Source organism: Stegostoma tigrinum, chromosome 23, assembly GCF_030684315.1.
Source record: "Stegostoma tigrinum isolate sSteTig4 chromosome 23, sSteTig4.hap1, whole genome shotgun sequence".
Taxonomy (NCBI): Eukaryota; Metazoa; Chordata; class Chondrichthyes; order Orectolobiformes; family Stegostomatidae; genus Stegostoma; species Stegostoma tigrinum.
The window spans coordinates 20120815-20139747 of NC_081376.1; the positions used below are offsets into that span (position 1 = coordinate 20120815).

Below are 18933 nucleotides of genomic sequence, written 5' to 3' on the forward strand. Positions count from 1 at the left end.
GCATTTTGGAAGGTCGAATTTGAAAGCTGAGTACAGGATTAAGGATAGGATTCTTGGCAGCGTGGAGGAACAGAGGGATCTTGGTGTGCAGATACATAGATCCCTTAAAATGGCCACCCAAGTGGACAGGGTTGTTAAGAAAGCATATGGTGTTTTGGCTTTCATTAACAGGGGGATTGAGTTTAAGAGTCGTGAGATCTTGTTGCAGCTCTATAAAACTTTGGTTAGACCGCACTTGGAATACTGCGTCCAGTTCTGGGCGCCCTATTATAGGAAAGATGTGGATGCTTTGGAGAGGGTTCAGAGGAGGTTTACCAGGATGCTGCCTGGACTGGAGGGCTTATCTTATGAAGAGAGGTTGACTGAGCTCGGTCTCTTTTCATTGGAGAAAAGGAGGAGGAGAGGGGACCTAATTGAGGTATACAAGATAATGAGAGGCATAGATAGAGTCGATAGCCAGAGACTATTTCCCAGGGCAGAAATGGCTAGCACGAGGGGTCATAGTTTTAAGCTGGTTGGTGGAAAGTATAGAGGGGATGTCAGAGGCAGGTTCTTTACGCAGAGAGTTGTGAGAGCATGGAATGCGTTGCCAGCAGCAGTTGTGGAAGCAAGGTCATTGGGGTCATTTAAGAGACTGCTGGACATGCATATGGTCACAGAAATTTGAGGGTGCATCCATGAGGATCAATGGTCGGCACAACATTGTGGGCTGAAGGGCCTGTTCTGTGCTGTACTGTTCTATGTTCTATGTTCTAAAAGGTAACGGTGAAGCTGCTATAATTCCACAGGACCATTGGGCTGCTCTTTCATCAGAGACAGATCATAAGAGAGGAAAGTGAGGGAGAGGGAAAGAAAGAAAATCCAAGCGAGAATGAGCAGAAGACCCAAGACTGAGCACAAGTGAGCAAGATGGTGGTTATTTAACCAGAGGGTCACTACAATTTAAAGGGGGGAGGGGGGGAGGGGGGGGGGGAGTGAGGTCAAGTAGGAGAGTCCTTTCTGGTAACCTCAGCTGGCTCAGGGATTGAATCCACACTGTTGCCATCACTTGACAGTATTTGAATTAAATGGCACCCAACACTCTTTATCACTAGAACCAATTCTTTGGCAAGTCAGTTTTAAACGAGCACCCCCTTACTTGTTTTCAATTGGGAAATAGAATCACTGCTTTCTGGTCTAGCCCTATAAAATATGGTATTTTTCCATTAGATCATCCCTCATTCTTCTAAACTACAACGAATAATGGACTTGACGTATCAAGAATGAAATGGTTTAGGCCACCATCCCAGGAATTACTCCAGTGAAGCTCTTTTGAACTGCCTTCAATGACAGTATGTGCCTCAAATACACGAACCAAACCGTGCAGAGTACTCCAGGTACAGCCACACCAACAGCATGTACAGTTCTAACAAGACTTCCTGGGTTTTAAGACTCCAACTCCCTAAAGCCCAAAATTCCATTTTCTTTCAATATTGACTTCTTCATTTCAATAATAGTCTGTCTTGATTCCTCCCACCGAAGTGCACGTTCTCACACTTTGCTACACGAAACACCATCTGCCAAGTTCCCTTCCCCCACTACCTCACTCAACCCATCTACATCCCCTTTCAAATTCCTTGTATCCTCATCTCAAAATTCTCTCCCACCTATTTTTGTATCATAAGCAAATTTGGAAACATTCACTCTCCCCTCTCCAAGTCACTGATACAGATGGCAAATAATTGAGGTTTTAAGACTGATTTCTGTGGCATTCCACTAGATAAAGTGAGGATGAAGAAGACAAAAGTGTGAAAGGATCTTGTTCAGAAAATGAGTCTGCACTGAGATTAGAAATAACAAGGGTGTGTTAAATGTACTGGAATAGTTTATAGGTCCTACAATAATGGTTATACTGTTCAACAGAGCATCAAAAAAGAAATAATTGGAGCTTTAAACAAAGGCAATGTCTTCATCATGGGTGACTTCAATTTTCTCACAGGCATAAATCAAACTGACAAATGTTATGTTAAAGTTAGGTTTGTGGAATGCCTGTGTAACAGTTCCTTCAGCAATACACTGTGGAAGCAACTAGGGATAAAGGGATCTTAAATTTTGTTTTGCGCAGTGAGGCAGGTTTAATAAGTAATCTCACAGTAAAACATCCTCAAGGGAAAAACTGGTCAGCTTGACGGAATTCCATATAAAGTTTGAAACAGACATAATTCAAGCAACAATTCTAAACTTAAAACAAAGTCAACCTCAGGAGGTGAGGAAGCTGGCTAACGTTGATTGGATTAAAAAGATATGGAAATAAATATGGTGGAAAATACTTAAATAATTCAATATGCTCCACAAAAATACATTTCCACTGCGAGGCAAAAATGCAGCAAGGTCTGTGGCTTTCTAAAAAAAGTTCATGATTGTACACCACTTTTCAATCTGATACAGTCTGGCAAAGAATAGGCCTGAGGATCGGAGTATTGACTGTCTTTGTTCCAGAAAATACAAGTTACATACCAGAAAAAGGGTAATAAAGGCACGTAAAAAGTGAGAACTTAAGTTAATTAATATCAAACAAAAGTTGTTGGGTAGGCTCAGGGACTAAAATCTGAGAGATACTTTGGACCTGACAACCTCAGCCCTATGGTTTGAAAGATAGTAGCTGCAGAAATAAATGATGTGCTTGTTGATTCTCTTAAGTCCCAAGATTGCTGAATGATCTTCGCCAATCGGACGTTAGCAAATGCAACTCTTTGTTCAAGGAAGGACTGAACTACATGTCAGCTAGTCCGATTTCAAATTCAGACATTTTCCAAATGATTACTTATTAAACTTGGAACAATGCACTTAAGTCATTATTTCATCATACAAAGTCAACACAGAATCCATACAGTGTGGACGCAAGTAATTCAGCCCATCAAGTCCACACCAATTCGCTGAAGAGCAACCCACCTGGACCCACGCACCCCCCCCCCCCACCCATCCCTGTAACCCTGCAATTTCCACGGCTAATCCATCCAACCTGCACATCCCTGGATGCTATGGGAAACTTGGCACGGTCAATCCACCTAACCCGCATATCTTTGGACTATGGGAGGAAGTCAGAGCATAATCTAAGAGGTCTACTTGGACAGCTAACAAAAGTGAAACAAATCTGCTCATTCACTTCTCCCTGTCTCAAGGAAGTGAACATAATCATTAGCACTCGAACTGCTACAAAGGATTTGTGATCTATACAGCTAAGCATCAGATTGTATAATTACACAAAACCACGACAGCAGTTCGCCTGTACTATTTTTATAAGGGTCCTCAAATCAAACCGCTGTATACCGACAGTTAGATCAACATGAAGTATGCATGGCTATGATTTACTGTTGTACAACTAGGTACTAGGTATTCCCATTCCTGATTTTACACCAACTTGGATAAGATAAGAGAGGCATGATGGGGGATAAATGAAAATACATAAAGAATGTTAGAATGCTTGTGGTAACCATGTTTTGTACCGCACAAATCCTGCAATGCGGTTTGCCACGATATCTGTAGAATTTCCACCTCAATTAAATTAACTCATTGAAGCAGCTGGTTTTACTCGGGTTCAACTAATTAGCCTCCTATTGCCAATGCAGCTCCAATTTCAAACAAATTACAAAATTGCAACAGCAGCATGCAAATCACTAGAACAAGCCAACATTCTGGCAATATGTAACAAAGATATCAAACCAAACCATGTTATTTAGAAATAAGTGGCATTTTTAAACAAAAATCATAAATACTTCTGAAAAGAATGAAAGTGTCCAAAGCTTTATTGATTTTAGCTACACTAAAATGGCGAAGAGTAAATAAATTTCAAGAGAATGAAGCCAACATCTGCTGTGTGTCAGGAACAACCACGTAAACTGATAGTTTAGCCCATGTGCAGCTCAATTAATTAACTGCTGTTTTTTCCAAGTTAAAAAGTGGGTAGATTTACTGGACTGAATAATTAGTACTGACGCAAAGAATTTCTGTCGTAGGAGTTACTGTTTGCAACAAATTTCTATACCTAACTATGTGGCCAGGATGATTGTGTGCAACATCAAAAACAGAAAATTCTATACCACTGTGACAGCTTTCATATCTTCCCAGACACCATCTTGGTCACAGACAGTCTAGATTAGCAAGTAATTCAGGAAGGATTAGAAGATAGATTGTTCCAAGTGTATCAGTGGTATACTACGTTGGAAACACAGGGCAGAATACAAATTCACAAGTCCTGCAGTAGTGAATGATGGATTTTTTTTCAAATATCTAAACCACAGTCACCTCTGGCAGCAGCCAACAGTTCTCATGTCCACAAAATAAATGTCAAATTTGCAGTCTAACAGCCATGATACTGTGACAAGTTAAAAAAAACCTGTAAAATTTACAGATAGATGACTACAATGAAAAATCATCTAACTGAAAAAAAAACTAGATTTCAGCTGTCACTTCACTAAGTAGAACGAGTTTCTTAGTACAAATTCGTGAGATGAACTGCACTGCATAATACTAAGGCGCCAGTGATAACCTGACTTTTTAAATACACAGTCATCTGTGGAAATTCTAAGCATTCAGAGTTATTCTGCCAAAGGAGGAAAAGAAAGATTTAACTGCAGCAAATGGGAAATTCCTCGGCTCTCCACATCCAATTAAAGTAAAGTAGTTTCCATCCTCACTGACAATGTGTTTTTGGAAATAGGATAGTGTTACCACAAGAAGCCAGAAAACCCGACCGCTTTATATCACAGATAATAAAATGTGAGGCTGGATGAACACAGCAGGCCAAGCAGCATCTCAGGAGCACAAAAGCTGATGTTTCGGGCCTAGACCCTTCATCAGAGAGGGGGATGGGGTGAGGGTTCTGGAATAAATAGGGAGAGAGGGGGAGGTGGACCGAAGATGGAGAGAAAAGAAGATAGGTGGAGAGGAGAGTATAGGTGGGGAGGTAGGGAGGGGATAGGTCAGTCCAGGGAAGACGGACAGGTCAAGGAGGTGGGATGAGGTTAGTAGGTACGAGATGGAGGTGTGGCTTGGGGTGGGAGGAAGGGATGGGTGAGAGGAAGAACAGGTTAGGGAGGCAGAGACAGGTTGGACTGGTTTTGGGATGCAGTGGGTGGAGGGGAAGAGCTGGGCTGGTTGTGTGGTGCAGTGGGGGGAGGGGACGAACTGGGTTGGTTTTGGGATGCGGTGGGGGAAGGGGAGATTTTGAAGCTGGTGAAGTCCACATTGATACCATTGGGCTGCAGGGTTCCCAGGCGGAATATGAGTTGCTGTTCCTGCAACCTTCGGGTGGCATCATTGTGGCACTGCAGGAGGCCCATGATGGACGTGTGATTTAAAGAATGGGAGGGGGAGTGGAAATGGTTTGCGACTGGGAGGTGCAGTTGTTTATTGCGAACCAAGCAGAGGTGTTCTGCGAAGCGGTCCCCAAGCCGCCGCTTGGTTTCCCCAATGTAGAGGAAACCATTTCCACTCCCCCTCCCATTCTTTAGATGACATGTCCATCATGGGCTTCCTGCAGTGCCACAATGATGCCACCCGAAGGTTGCAGGAACAGCAACTCATATTCCGCCTGGGAACCCTGCAGCCCAATGGTATCAATGTGGACTTCACCAGCTTCAAAATCTCCCCTTCCCCCACCGCATCCCAAAACCAGCCCAGTTCGTCCCCTCCCCCCACTGCATCCCAAAACCAGTCCAACCTGTCTCTGCCTCCCTAACCTGTTCTTCCTCTCACCCATCCCTTCCTCCCACCCAAAGCCGCACCTCCATCTCCTACCTACTAACCTCATCCCACCTCCTTGACCTGTCCGTCTTCCCTGGACTGACCTATCCCCTCCCTACCTATACTCTCCTCTCCACCTATCTTCTTTTCTCTCCATCTTCGGTCCGCCTCCCCCTCTCTCCCTATTTATTCCAGAACCCTTACCCCATCCCCCTCTCTGATGAAGGGTCTAGGCCTGAAACGTCAGCTTTTGTGCTCCTGAGATGCTGCTGGGCCTGCTGTGTTCATCCAGCCTCACATTTTATTATCCTGGATTCTCCAGCATCTGCAGTTCCCATTATCACTTTTTATATCACAGCAGTTTCACACCATTTAGTTAAAAGTACTAACGAACTTAATAAGACCATAAGACATAGCAGTAGAAATTAGGCCACTCGGCCCATCGAGTCTGCTCTGCCATTCAAATCATGGCAGTTAAGTTCCTCAACCCCATTCTCCTGCTTTGTCCCCATAAGCCTTGAGAATTAAGAATCTCAGACTTAAAGGTACTCAATGACCTGGCCTCCACAGCCTCCTGTGCAGTGAATTCCATAGATTCACAACTCCCTGGCTGAAGAAGTTTCTCTTGATCTTCATTCTAAAAGGACTTCCCTTTATTCTAAGGCTGTACCCTCGGGTCCTAGTTTCTCCTACCAATGGAAGCATCTTCCCAACATCCACTCTGTCCAGGCCATTCAGTGTTGTCTAAGTTTCAATTAGATTCCCCCCCCCCCCCCGCCCCACACGATCTTTCTAAGTTCCAATGAGCATAGTCCCAGAGTCCTCCAACATTGCTCATTTGTTAAGCTTTCCATTCCTGGGACCATTCTTGTGAAACTCCTCTGAACCTGCTCCAGGACTAGTACATCCTTTGAGATACGGGGCCCAAAACTGCACACAATACACCAAACGTGGCCTGACCAGAGCCTTATAAAGCCTCAGGAGTACATCTCTGCTTTTATATTCAAGTCCTCAAAATAAATGCCAACATTGCATTTGCCTTCTTCACTCCTGTCTCAACCTACAAGTTTAGCTGGACTAGAACTCTCAAGTCTCTTTGCACTTCAGACTTCTGAATTTTCACCCCATTTAGAAAAGAGTCTATGCTTTTATTCTTCTTACCAAAGTGCACAACCTCACACTTTCCCATGTTGTATTCCATCTGCCACTTCTTTGCTCACTTTCCCAACTTGTCCAAATCCCTCTGCAGCCTCCCCACCTCCTCAATATGACCTGTCCCTTCACCTATCTTTGTATCATCTGTAAACTTAGCCAGAGTGCTGACAGTTCCTTTATATAGATCATTAATGTATAAAGTAAAAAGTTGTGGTCCCAACCCTAACCCTTGTGGAACACTGCTTGTCACCAGCTGCCATCTTGACAAAGACCCCTTTATTCCCACTCTCTGCTTTCTGCCAGACAGCCAATTTTCTATCCATGCTAACACCTTGCCTCTAACACCATGGGCACTTATCTTACTCAGCAGCCTCCTATGTAGTACCTTATCAAAAGCCTTCTTGAAGTTCAGCTAGATACCATCCATTGGCTCTCCTTGGTCTACCCTACTCATTACTTTTTCAAAAATGGTTAAAGGATGGTTATTTGCAGGTAACGACATTCAAATTTAGGAACAGACTGAAAACTTGGACATCAGTTGCAGTTTGGTGTTCGCATTTTCACTTCTGGAATCAGAAGGTCATGGATTCAAGTCCCAATGGACAATACAAAACCTACAGTGTACCTCATTGCAGTTGAGGAAAGTGCCATTTTTGATTTACACAGTAATTTGACATGTCCTCTCAAGTGTACTTCAAATTATTCAATGACATTATTTTTAATACCAAGAGTAGAACCCTGGTGTCCAAGTCAACTTTACACTTCAACCAATTCCACCAAACCATTATCTGGTAATCACCACACTGTTGCTTCGGATGACCTTGCTATGCACAGAATGTATTCTGTATTTCCTATGTATTAGCAGCTAATATCTTCAGCAATAACTCATTTCCTGGAAATTATTAAAGGTCACAAAATTGACTATATATTAAATTTATTTGTTGCCAACACAAAATTATCAAACACTTGGTGCAACATGGATCATTGAGAAGTCAAGTAAAACAATGCACAAGTGCATATTGGATACAAAATCAAATTTTGCTTAATCACTTTCATTAGTTTCAGAATGTTCTTGGGGTTCTTCCAATGAGCTTTTGTACTCAGGTATGTATTAGCCTCAAATATCACTAACAAATAGAGCTCTTTCTGGTATCCAGTTGTTATATCAAGCTTAAATGGGTCTGCAAGACAAAACAAATATCCTTCTTCCCTTGCCACAAGGGATCAATGATCAAGCACTGTATAGCAAGTATATGCACTGCTGCAAAAAATCAAGTTCAATCTTCAATGGCCAATTCTTCTGCAACCTCCAGTGGGATTTTCCATTTCTCACAGCAACAATTTTGTTGTCTGTGAAGAGGATGCCAGTTTAACAGTAAAAATTAAACCCACTTAAAACAGGGAAAAAATGCTTTTTCATTTCAAGCAAAATATATAAAGCTTGGAAATTAATTCAAAGAATTAGAATTTCCTTGCATTATAATGATTATATACATAACTATATACTTAACCAGAACAAAAGTAAAAATGGCTGCCACAACCTAAAAACAATTGGTTAAAATTGCATCCTTTTTGTTTAAGATAGATTTGGATATCTACTGAACTGAGCTATCTTTCAGCAAACTAGGCAGCTTAAAATTTCATTTAGGTACAAAACACGGCACAGATGTACCAACAAGAAAAAAAGACAAGCTGAAAGAAAAAAACATTATTTTAGTTTTAGGAATCTTAACAAGCCCAAACACTACTGGTGCCAACAAGGTCTACGAATCTTTAATAAAAACTGAAAGAACTGCGAAATCAGAAACAATCACAGAAGTTGCTGGAAAAGCTCAGCAGGTCTGACAGCATATGTGAAGAGAAATCAGAGCTAACGTTTCATGTCTGGTGATCTTCCACAGATATCAAATCATTAATTTAGTAAATTTTGTATTAAAAATCCATCAAGATCAAATAGATCATGTATTTCCATTAAATAACACACCTAAGCCTTCATTTACATCAGTTATCTTCAAACAAAAAATTATTTATTTTTGATCTATTTAACAGATGATTCAACTTTGACGAAGAAAAACTTACAAATGAATCTGCATTTTGTGTTACATTTTCGGTGTTGACTAGAGCTCACTTAGCAAGTTAGTAGTACTTTGGAGCAATCAGCCAGAACAGACCAGCGTGATGAGTACTGTGTTATACGCATGTGTCATTCGACATTTTGCAACAAAATTAGTAGAAACCAAATTGCAATTCTAGATCTTAGGTAAGTGCTTGCATTCAACTGTCAAAACTGCATTTTATTTCGTTTGCCGGAAAGCGGATACCACTAGAAAAATAAAATCAAAACAACGAAAGGAATACATTATCACAAACCGTACTCGCTGATGTCAGGCGCAAGTTGTATGAGGCAGGACTCAAAGTAGACAGGGCAATTTGACAGCTAAATTCCAATGTGTAAGCAGTTGAAGAACTTTACAACACCCATATGTAAAATAATGATACATAAGCCACCTTGAACCGTGTCGCTTTTAAATGACATTGCAAATGTGTAAACAAACACTTATTTTTTTGGGGGGGGCGCGGAAACCTCTTCTTTTAGGCTGTGCGAATCCTTGAAAAACATTCACGTATCAGTTTTATAATAACTTAAAATAATTACTTTCCCGGCGGCATTTTTTAAAGAAAAAAAATCAAGCAGACTGTGAAGCAAATTAAATGCCAGAAAAATGACACGGCATTCCGAAGAGATTAATTTCAAAACGAGACAAATATTTATAATACTTAAGAAATGAAGTGAACGTTTACAAAACAACTAGATTATGTTTTAAGATTGACTGTAAACTACAAGGCTCGCACCTATACATTGTCCAACGGGAGTACTATACGGGTTCCCAATGAAGAACTCCATCTTGACGCTTCCTCCACAAACATCCAATGGATGTGGGTGACGTCAACTTCGCCTCAACCGAGCTTGATGGTGCGAGCTGAAGCCCGTTCCTTTCTCTCACTGATTGGCCAACAGCGCGCATGTCCCCGCCTTCTCCAACATATCCCATACGGTTATTGGTCAATCGCCAAGTCTGTCAGGCGTCCCGTCAAGTCAAGTTCGCTCTCGTCTTTGGATGATTATTTTGCCTCTCCATCGTTAAAATTATATTTTAAAACGAGTGATTTTGTTTTACATGTTCTTTTATTGTACAACGCTACAGTTAGTAGTTGAACCGGTACGAATCCTATCTCACGATGTTGCTACTGAAGAGGGTGGGGGCCTAGGTCATGTGATGTTTATCCTAGCAACCGAGTGAAGCTCTGCCCAGCCAGGCTACAGTCAAGGAATATAGTAGAAGTAGCTGAATATATACAGGTAAAAGTTCAAATTGTTGATAGGGTAGGTCGTGTTTCTGTCCGCAACAGATTAAACTGCTAATGTCTTCTTTGAGTAGCTCTTCCATTTGTACGTCCAGTGGTGAATGTTGATCACTCAAAACCAACTCGACTGGCTGCGACATAGTCATACAGCATGGTAACAGACACTTCGGTCCAACTCGTCCGTGCTGACCAAATATCCCAATTTGATCTACTGCCATTCGTTGGCATTTGTCTCTTATCCCTCTACACCTTTCCTATTAACATACCTATTAAAATGACTTTTTAATGTTGTAACTGTACCCGCCTCCACCGCGTCCTCTGATGAAATTGTACATTTCCAAACCAAGAGCACTTAATACAAACCTAAAATACTTAAATCGAAAGTGGACAATTCGAATTGCTAACACCTTTGATTATATTGCATCTAAAATTCAAAAAGGCTAATCGATCTATATTCACTCAAATTTTCATCTGAAGATGTGCAAAAGAAGTGCTACTTAAGACAAAGATGAGATGGAATTTGCTCTCTGAGGGTAGTTTCTATAACAAACACAAACGAAAATAGCTGAAGAAACCCAGCAGGTCTGGCAACATTTGTAGAGAGAAAACAGAGTTAAAATTTCAAGTCCTGTGACCCTTCTTTATAACTAGAAACAACTAACTGCTTAAAATTTTGAAGGGTCACAGAACACGAAACATTAACTCTGATTTCTGTCCAGAAATCGTGCCAGATCAGCTGAGTTTCTCCAACTATTTCTGTTTTTGTTTGTTTCAAATCTCAGTATGCATACTTGGTTTTGTTTTAGGCAGTTCCTACAGCCAACGCCAGATCCCCAAGACAACTAGTCCACTGAGAATTTGATTAACACGGAAGACTTCCAGCACCACAGCAGAATTTTGTGAGCCCTCAGCTGTGAGTGACCAAAATACCCAGAAAAGCGTCGAGAAAAGCAAAAAGTGCTGGAGAAACTCAGCAGTTCTGGCAACATCTGTGGAGAGATAATAGTATCAACATTTTTTTGAGTTCAGAAACCTTTTGCCTGTTCTTACAAATGGTGAGTAGCCTGGAAACATGAACTCTTATTTTTCTCTGTAGTGATGTGGCAAGTTCTGCTGAGTTTCTCCAGTACTTTCTGTTTTTATTTGTTCCAGCTCTCTAGTTTCCACAAGTCTTTGTTTTATTTAAAGATATTGAGAGAACTTATCAGGAATGCACAACAATGGAGATGAGGTATCAAAGGTAGTGTACAAAGCTCCAAACATCCCATCCATCTGCTCCTTCAAATATCACAGTTGCAACTGTGGCAGAATCTAGGAGATCACATGTTCGATGAAGCCTAATGCAAGCTGGTGGAATAGCACCACATTTTCTGTTGAGGGACTTTAGAGCTTGTAGTAATCAAAATTGACTTAACAACTTTAAACCATGAACTTTGTCCTCTATTATTTATCCTGACCAGCATCTCTCCAATGTCTTATTTGCATAAGTTAGCTCTCCATAGAGCTGACCTCTTTTCTGCCAGTATGCCTACACTTCATCCATAACTCAACTATCTTGAGCTCTCAGTGACATCAGTTTTATTTGTAGATCTGAATTGTGTGTATTAAGAAGTGAAAGACATAGCTTCAGTTTCATTTTTGAATTCTGTGGATGGTACATGGTTGTCTGAAGATTTATTTACATTCATTAAAAATAGATTGATTTTTAGCTTCAGAATTGAGTATACCTTCAGCCAAATAGTTCAGTGCATGCAAAACAAGAAGACAGAAAAATGTGGCGCTATTTCCATGGAACAAAGTACCCATAACACAAGAGACAGAATAAGTTTATTTAGAAAGTCAATGAAACAAGCTGGCCATTTGGAGAGAAAAGGCCTATAGCATCAGCAATGTTGTTTAGGATTCTCCAAAACAGATGAGGGCAGAAGAACAGAAATCTGGAGTGATTTAGAAGTTAGTAAAAAGAAAACTCCAGAAATGAATTATAGCCATGCCAACTGAAAAATGAATGTTAAATGTTAATGTGGAGATCATGTGATCTTCAATAAACTTTATATATCTGTAAGGTTGCCATTGAGAATGTTTTTAAAATTTGTAATAAGACCATTTAAATAATTATTGTGTAATGTTAGTAGTGTAGTAGTTAGTGCTTTGTTCCTTTTTTTCTAATAACCCTGAATGTTCTTTTGTTAAAAGTACTTTGGTAACCTTGCGAACATGATCAATGATCACAATGATGAACGAATAGCAAGAATGAAACTTCTGATCTATCAAGCCAGATTTCACCCTGGAATCCAACTTATCCAGTATTGCCACAAATCATAAAGTTTCATCATGGTTTTAACTTTTCAACCTTACCTGGCCTGTAGAACTTGCTATCATGTTCATTGGACATTAGAAAATAGAGTCATACAGCCAGAAACAGACCCTCTGGTCCAAATCATCCATGCTGACTAGGTTTCCCAAACTGAACTAGTCCCATTTGCCTGTGTGTACCTCGTATCTCTCTAAACCTTTCCTATTCATCTACCTGTCAAAATGTCTTGTAAATGTTGTCACTGTACCTGCATCTGCCACTGGCAGTTCATTCCATATATGCACCACCCAGTGCGTGAAAAGTTGCCCGTCAGGTCCCTTTTAAATCTTTTCCAGCTCACCTTAACACTGTGTCCTCTAATTTTGAATTTCCCTGCCCAAGGGAAAATGTCTTTGCTATTCATCTTATCCATGCCTCTCATGATTTTATTAACCTCTATAAGATCATCCCTCGATCTTTTATGTGCCAAGGGAAATAGCCTCAGCCTCTCCTTGATAACTGAAACCGTCTAGCCCCACCAACATCTTTGTGATTCTATTCTGCACACTTTCCAGTTTAATCACAAATTTCCTATACCAGGGCCTCACCAACATCTTGTACAGCTGGAACACAGTGTTCCCACTCGAGTACTCAGGAGTCTGATCAATAAAGTTAAGTGTGCCAAACATCATCCTAACTACCCTATCTACCTGCAATTCCACTTTCAAGGAACAATGTTCCTGAACCCCTTGGTTTCTGTGTTTGACGATACTTCCCAGGCCCTATCATTTACAATGTAAGTCCTGCCCTTGCTTGGCTCACCAAAATACAACACCTTGCATTTATCTAAACTCCATCCATCCATTGACCCAGCTGATCAAGATCCTGTTGTACTCTTAGATAACCTTCTTCACTTTCAATTATACCCCCAATTTTAGTTTCATCCACATATTTACTAATCATGCTTCCCATATTCTCATCCAAATCATATCCTTAAATGATGAAGAACAGTGGACCCAGCATTGATCACTGCACTTACGTCCTCATAAAAACTCAGTCAAATTTGTGACACACAACTTCCCATGCACAAAATTTCAGATCAGACAACATCTGTGAAGTCGGGAACCTCACATTAGATAGTGCCTCACTTGCTGAGCATTTCCAGCACTTTCTGTTTTTATTTAAGATTGCTAGCATCTGTAGAATTTTGAGTTGTTTCAGTATTGGATTAAGTAGCACAGTTATTAATCAAACCAATAAATGTTTCTCAGAGTTCAACAGCAAGACTGCCATAATAGATACATTTTTCTACTCCCTGACTAGGAAATACTGAGGAAATTGAAGGCAGACAAATCCTACTGCGTATTTTTAGTAATGCATAAAACTTAAAGTAGCTTTTGAATTTCTTGCAATTTGCTACTGTTTGTTGTTGCCTCATTTAAAAAAAAACTGGAAATACCAATTATTTCACTTGCCTCCATTTTCAAGTAAGCGGAGAGTGAATCTTTCACAAGTAGAGTTGTTTACTCATCCGTTAAAAGATGTATGAAAATATCTGAGGGAGACAAGCTTTTGCTTTGCCTCTTTACAATGTTCTACATGACAACTATTGATAGTTGCAGCAACACCAGATATTCGTTGTCAGTTCATAATAATGTAATGCAAGAAATGATTATTTATTTTAACCAATATACCTTTCTCTCTTTTAAGTAGATACACCATTCAAGATGAGTCAACTTTATAAAACAATTGAGCCCAGTGTAATTGATGATGAAATGCTTGAAGAGGCAGTGAAGAAACAAGGGCCACCAGGAAAAGCTGGGCAAATAGCCCAGTTAGAAGGAATTGAATTCAAAGATGTAAAAAATCTTCAACTGGATTACCGAAGTATGCTTTAGATCATCATCTTTTATGACCTAGATAAACAGGATGTTCATAGATTGTGTTATTGATAAAACAATTTGCAGATAATACACAATTGCATCTTACATACATATTTGAAAAATAATGTATTCTTTTGATCTGAATGCTTGTGATTATCATGGTGATTGTTAATTTAACTCAAATTTATGGAATAAGCTTAATGTAAAAAATATATCTCCGTGTTATTCTGAGATGGGAGACCCGAGGAAACCGAAGCAGAATTTGACTTGTAGTCAGAGTTAAAGATGGCAACCAAAAGCTTGATATAAGAAGTGGGTTTATAAAAAAAGGTTTTGAAAGACAGAGAGGTGGAAAGAGAGGTTAGAGATAGTTTCAGATAGTCAGGCTAACATAGCCGAAGGTAGTTAGATGAAGGAGGACGTGTGTCAAAGAAGTTTCAACACTGCAGAAAGCTGCAAACTTGTGATGGATTAAGAAACCTGGAAGTGAGCTTAGAATAACCAGATATTTGGAAGAGAAATAATAATATAGAAATGTGCATCAAGGAATTTATCTTGAAAAGCAGTCTTGTCCTCAGAAACTTTTTGCATAGAAATTCATTTTATCATTATTTTTGTTCTAAAATCGCTGTCTGATTTCTCTGTTCAAGATATACTAAAGATTGATAATCTGTGGCAGTTCAAAACACTGACCAAACTCCAGTTAGACAATAATGTCATTGAAAAAATTGAGGGACTGAACACTCTGACCAACCTGGTGTGGCTGGGTAAGTGCTGAAAAACTCAGTACAATTAAATATCTTGGTTTTGGTATCATTCAGCTATGTTTCGGCTATTAGAAAAACAGCTGTGGAAGTGACAAACCGGTTTTTATCTAACTGAATGGCAGAACAAGCTGTGGCACTGAATTACTTAAAACGCTTTTCTAATTCAGAATCACCACAATTGGACTTGCAGATGTGTTCTTGCTGGACGTGAGTACGTGTGAGTTGAGTGAAAACTTGCTTATATCCTCCTGCTTGGAAGAGCCAACCATTGCTCTCTATTTAAGTTCATACAAAAGGACCCCTTAGGTAAGAAGGGCATCCAATGTCCGTTACAGTAAACTCCAGTTTCCTTTTGAAAGGCAAGGGGGAGTCTTGGGAAAAAAGCATCACAAAGTTAGTTTTGCATTAGTAGAACTGCTTTTTTTGCCTTATTGGTGCAGAAAAAAGCAAAATCAAATATTGAAAGCAATCCTGCAAGTTAACAATATGGAGATCAATAACTATCTAAACCCACAAATGATGAATACCTGGACAAAGTCCTGGAAAGCTCAAAGTATCCCTAGAACTGTAAACATAAGAGAAAGAAGGTGATCAGTTGGGGGTACATGTTAATTTATCTTTTTTCCTTCTAGATTTGTCCTTTAATAACATTGAGATAATTGAGGGCTTGGATGAACTTGTTAAGCTGGAAGACCTCAGTCTGTACAGTAACAGAATTGCCAATATTGAAAATATGGACTCATTAGCAAACCTGCAAATCTTCTCTATCGGAAAAAATCACATCAATAAACTGGAAAATGTGAGCAATTCAGTTGGGGATTATAATTCCCTTCTACCACTCAATATATTCTTTTGGTATTACAATGTTTTCTTTTTAATGCCAATATTTCTGTGTGATTTTCTAAATTACAAGAAATTTGTTCTTTTAGATTATCTATCTAAGAAGATTTAAGAGGCTGCGCACTCTGAACCTTGCTGGCAATCCTATGTGTGAAGATGAGAGGTATAGCATGTACATTCCTGCCTACCTACCTACACTGATGTATCTGGATTTCAGATTAATAGATAAGACCACAGTAAGTGTTTAACAGCAATAGACCAGAAGCAGAATTTATGTTGTTTTGAGATGCTGGGTGATGGTAATGAAGGATTTATTTCATGCAATGTAATGCACCCAACTTTGCATCCAACTTTCTAAGATGACGCAATTATTCAAACAAAATTAGCTGGCGCCAACTTGCCCAATGTTCTATTTAATGCAGTGATATGGAAGAGCTTCAGATTTACGTCTTCCTGAGTGAATATCAATCTTTTTGCACCACTAATGTAAACATACTTTCTGAAGCTCTTCAATCTTGACGATCCCTGTTGCAACCATTTAATAAGTATAAGAACTGCCTTAAACCTATGCTGTCTCGTTTTACCATGGGGAAAAGCTCAGCTATCTACTTTATCTATGCCTGTCATGATTTTACAGACCTCCATAACGTCACCCCTCAGTCTCCTATGGTCCGGGAAAAAAGTCCCAGCCTACCCAACTTCTCCATATAACTCAAACCTTCCAGTCCAGGTAGCACCCTTGTAAATCTTTTCTGCAGTCTTTCTCATTTAGTAATATCTTTTAATAATCTCGTTTCTTGTTTAATAATTTCCTTTCTGCACACAGATATGTGTGTCAGAACTGCACGCAGTACTGCAAATGTTGCCTCACTAACGACTTGTACAGCTGCAACAAGATGTCCCAATTCCTTTACTCAATGCTTTGACCAATGAAAGCAAGATGCTGAAGACCTTCTTCACCAAACTGTCTACCTGTGACTCTGTTTTCAAGAAGCTATGAACCCGTACCTCTCGATCTCTTTAGCGCCCTACAATTGACTGTCTAAGTCCTGCCATGCTTTGCCTTACAACATCTCTCTTTTGTCTAAATTAAACTCCATCTACCATTCCTCAGCCCAGTTGATCAAGACCTCGCTGCATTCCCAGATGACCTCCTTCCTTCTCCACGATACCACCAATCTTGGTATCATCTATAAACTTACTAACCAACTTCCTAATTTTTGCCCTTGGCCCAACCATCTTGAGCTACTTCAACATAAGGTCAGAAGTAGGAATATTTAGTGATGACTGTTGAGTATTTGACACCATTCATGACTCCTCAGATACCAAATGCAGCAAAACCTGGAAAATACCTAGGCTTGGGCTGACAAACAACAAGTAACATTGACATTGCACAAGTGCCAGGCAAGCACCAACCCAACAGGAGAGAATTTAATCACTGTCCTTTGATATATTCTTATATTTTTAAAAATATCTTATGATTACCAACCACCTCCACCTCTCCCCCACCTCAACATTATCAGTATCTTGGGGTTAGCATTGACCTGGAAACTGAACTGGAATACCCATATAAATTGTGGCTACAAAAGTAGGTTGGAAACAAGGAATCCTGCAGCGAGGAACTCTCCTTCTAACTCACGAAAGCCTGTCCATCATTACCAACGCTTAAGTCAGCACTGTGATGAAATATTCCTCACTTGCCTGGATGAGTGCATCCAACAACACTCAAGAAGCTTGCCACTACCCAATAGAAAGCGGCCCAATTGATTGATACCATGTCAATAAGCATTAATTCTCTGCACCACCGATACACAGTTGCAGCAGTGTATGCCATCAACAAGATACACTGTAGAAATTCACCAAGGCTCCAGAGATAGTACCTACCAAAACCACAACCACCATCATCTAGATGGACAAAGGCAGCAGATAGAAGGGAATACCACCTTTTGCAAGTTCATCTTCAAACTATTCACCACGTAAAATTTGGAAATATGCTGTCATTCCATCATTGTCTGTCAAGAAATATACCTTTCTGGATACTGTGGGGTGGAAGGTTGTGGTAGTGCAGCAGCCAGATCAGTGGCTTTGTGTACAGAGGGAGGGTTGAAATGTAGACGAGAAGTTAGTGATATGGGACTCTATGGTCGGGGGCACAGATAGGCAAGACTCCACGATGGTGTGTTTTCATCCTGGTGCCAGGGTCAAGAATGTCTATGAGTGGGCATATGATGTTCTGAAAGGAGAGAGCGAGCAGCCGGAGGTCATGGTCCATATTGGTATTAACACCATAGGCAGGATGAGATATGAGGTCCTGCAAAGGGAATTTAGGGAGTTGGGTAGAAGTTGAAAAGCTGGATCTTGAGGGTTGTAATCTTAGGATTACACCCCATGCCTCATGTGGGACCAAAAATAGGAAGATAATACAGTTGAAAGCGTGGCTATAGACTCTGTTGACGGGAAGACTTTAATATCATCCATGAGGATCAATGGTCGGCACAACATTGTGGGCTGAAGGGCCTGTTCTGTGCTGTACTGTTCTATGTTCTATGTTCTATATCTGGATCGTTGGGATCTCTTCCTAGGCTGGTAGAAACTTTACAAGAAGGACCCATTGCACCTAAACTGGAGGGGCACCAATATACTTAGAGAAAGCTTTGCTAATGCCAGTCGGGAGGGTTTCAGCTAACGTGGCAGCAAAGTAGAAATTAAGTCAAATAAGCCTGATAGGAAGAAACAGCAGGGCCTGTTTAATGAGCATGGCATACCTGGTGGTCTGAAGTCTATTTTATTTTAATGCAAGGAGTATAACAGAAAAGGCAGTTGAGCTTAGAGCCTGAATTAATATGTTGAGGTACAATGTTGCAACCATAACAGAAACTTGGTTAAGAGAAGGGCAGGACTG

General features: G+C 40.2%; 2 protein-coding genes across 13 annotated transcripts in view; one reads left to right on the forward strand and one right to left on the reverse strand.

The window, feature by feature from the left end:
* tom1l2 (target of myb1 like 2 membrane trafficking protein) overlaps window positions 1-9837 on the reverse strand; it is a 59009-nt gene extending 49172 nt beyond the window's left edge. For all 5 annotated transcript variants that reach the window (XM_048551927.2, XM_048551925.2, XM_048551924.2 and 2 more), the window contains exon 1: window positions 9733-9837. In XM_048551927.2, the coding sequence (XP_048407884.1) occupies window positions 9733-9784 (52 nt within the window). In that variant the 5' untranslated portion in view covers window positions 9785-9837. The remainder of the gene's footprint in view (window positions 1-9732) is intronic.
* A 133-nt stretch (window positions 9838-9970) lies between these two features.
* The window catches only part of drc3 (dynein regulatory complex subunit 3), a 41527-nt gene continuing 32564 nt past the window's right edge, over window positions 9971-18933 (forward strand). For 2 of the 8 annotated variants that reach the window (XM_059653963.1, XM_059653970.1), the window contains exons 1-5: window positions 9971-10240; window positions 14255-14428; window positions 15075-15191; window positions 15824-15990; window positions 16121-16267. In XM_059653963.1, coding sequence (XP_059509946.1) covers window positions 14269-14428; window positions 15075-15191; window positions 15824-15990; window positions 16121-16267 — 591 coding nt within the window. In that variant the 5' untranslated portion in view covers window positions 9971-10240; window positions 14255-14268. Of the gene's footprint in view, window positions 10241-11051; window positions 11301-14251; window positions 14429-15074; window positions 15192-15823; window positions 15991-16120; window positions 16268-18933 lie in introns of all 8 variants that reach the window. The other 6 variants (XM_059653966.1, XM_059653965.1, XM_059653967.1 and 3 more) reach the window with 6 other exon arrangements.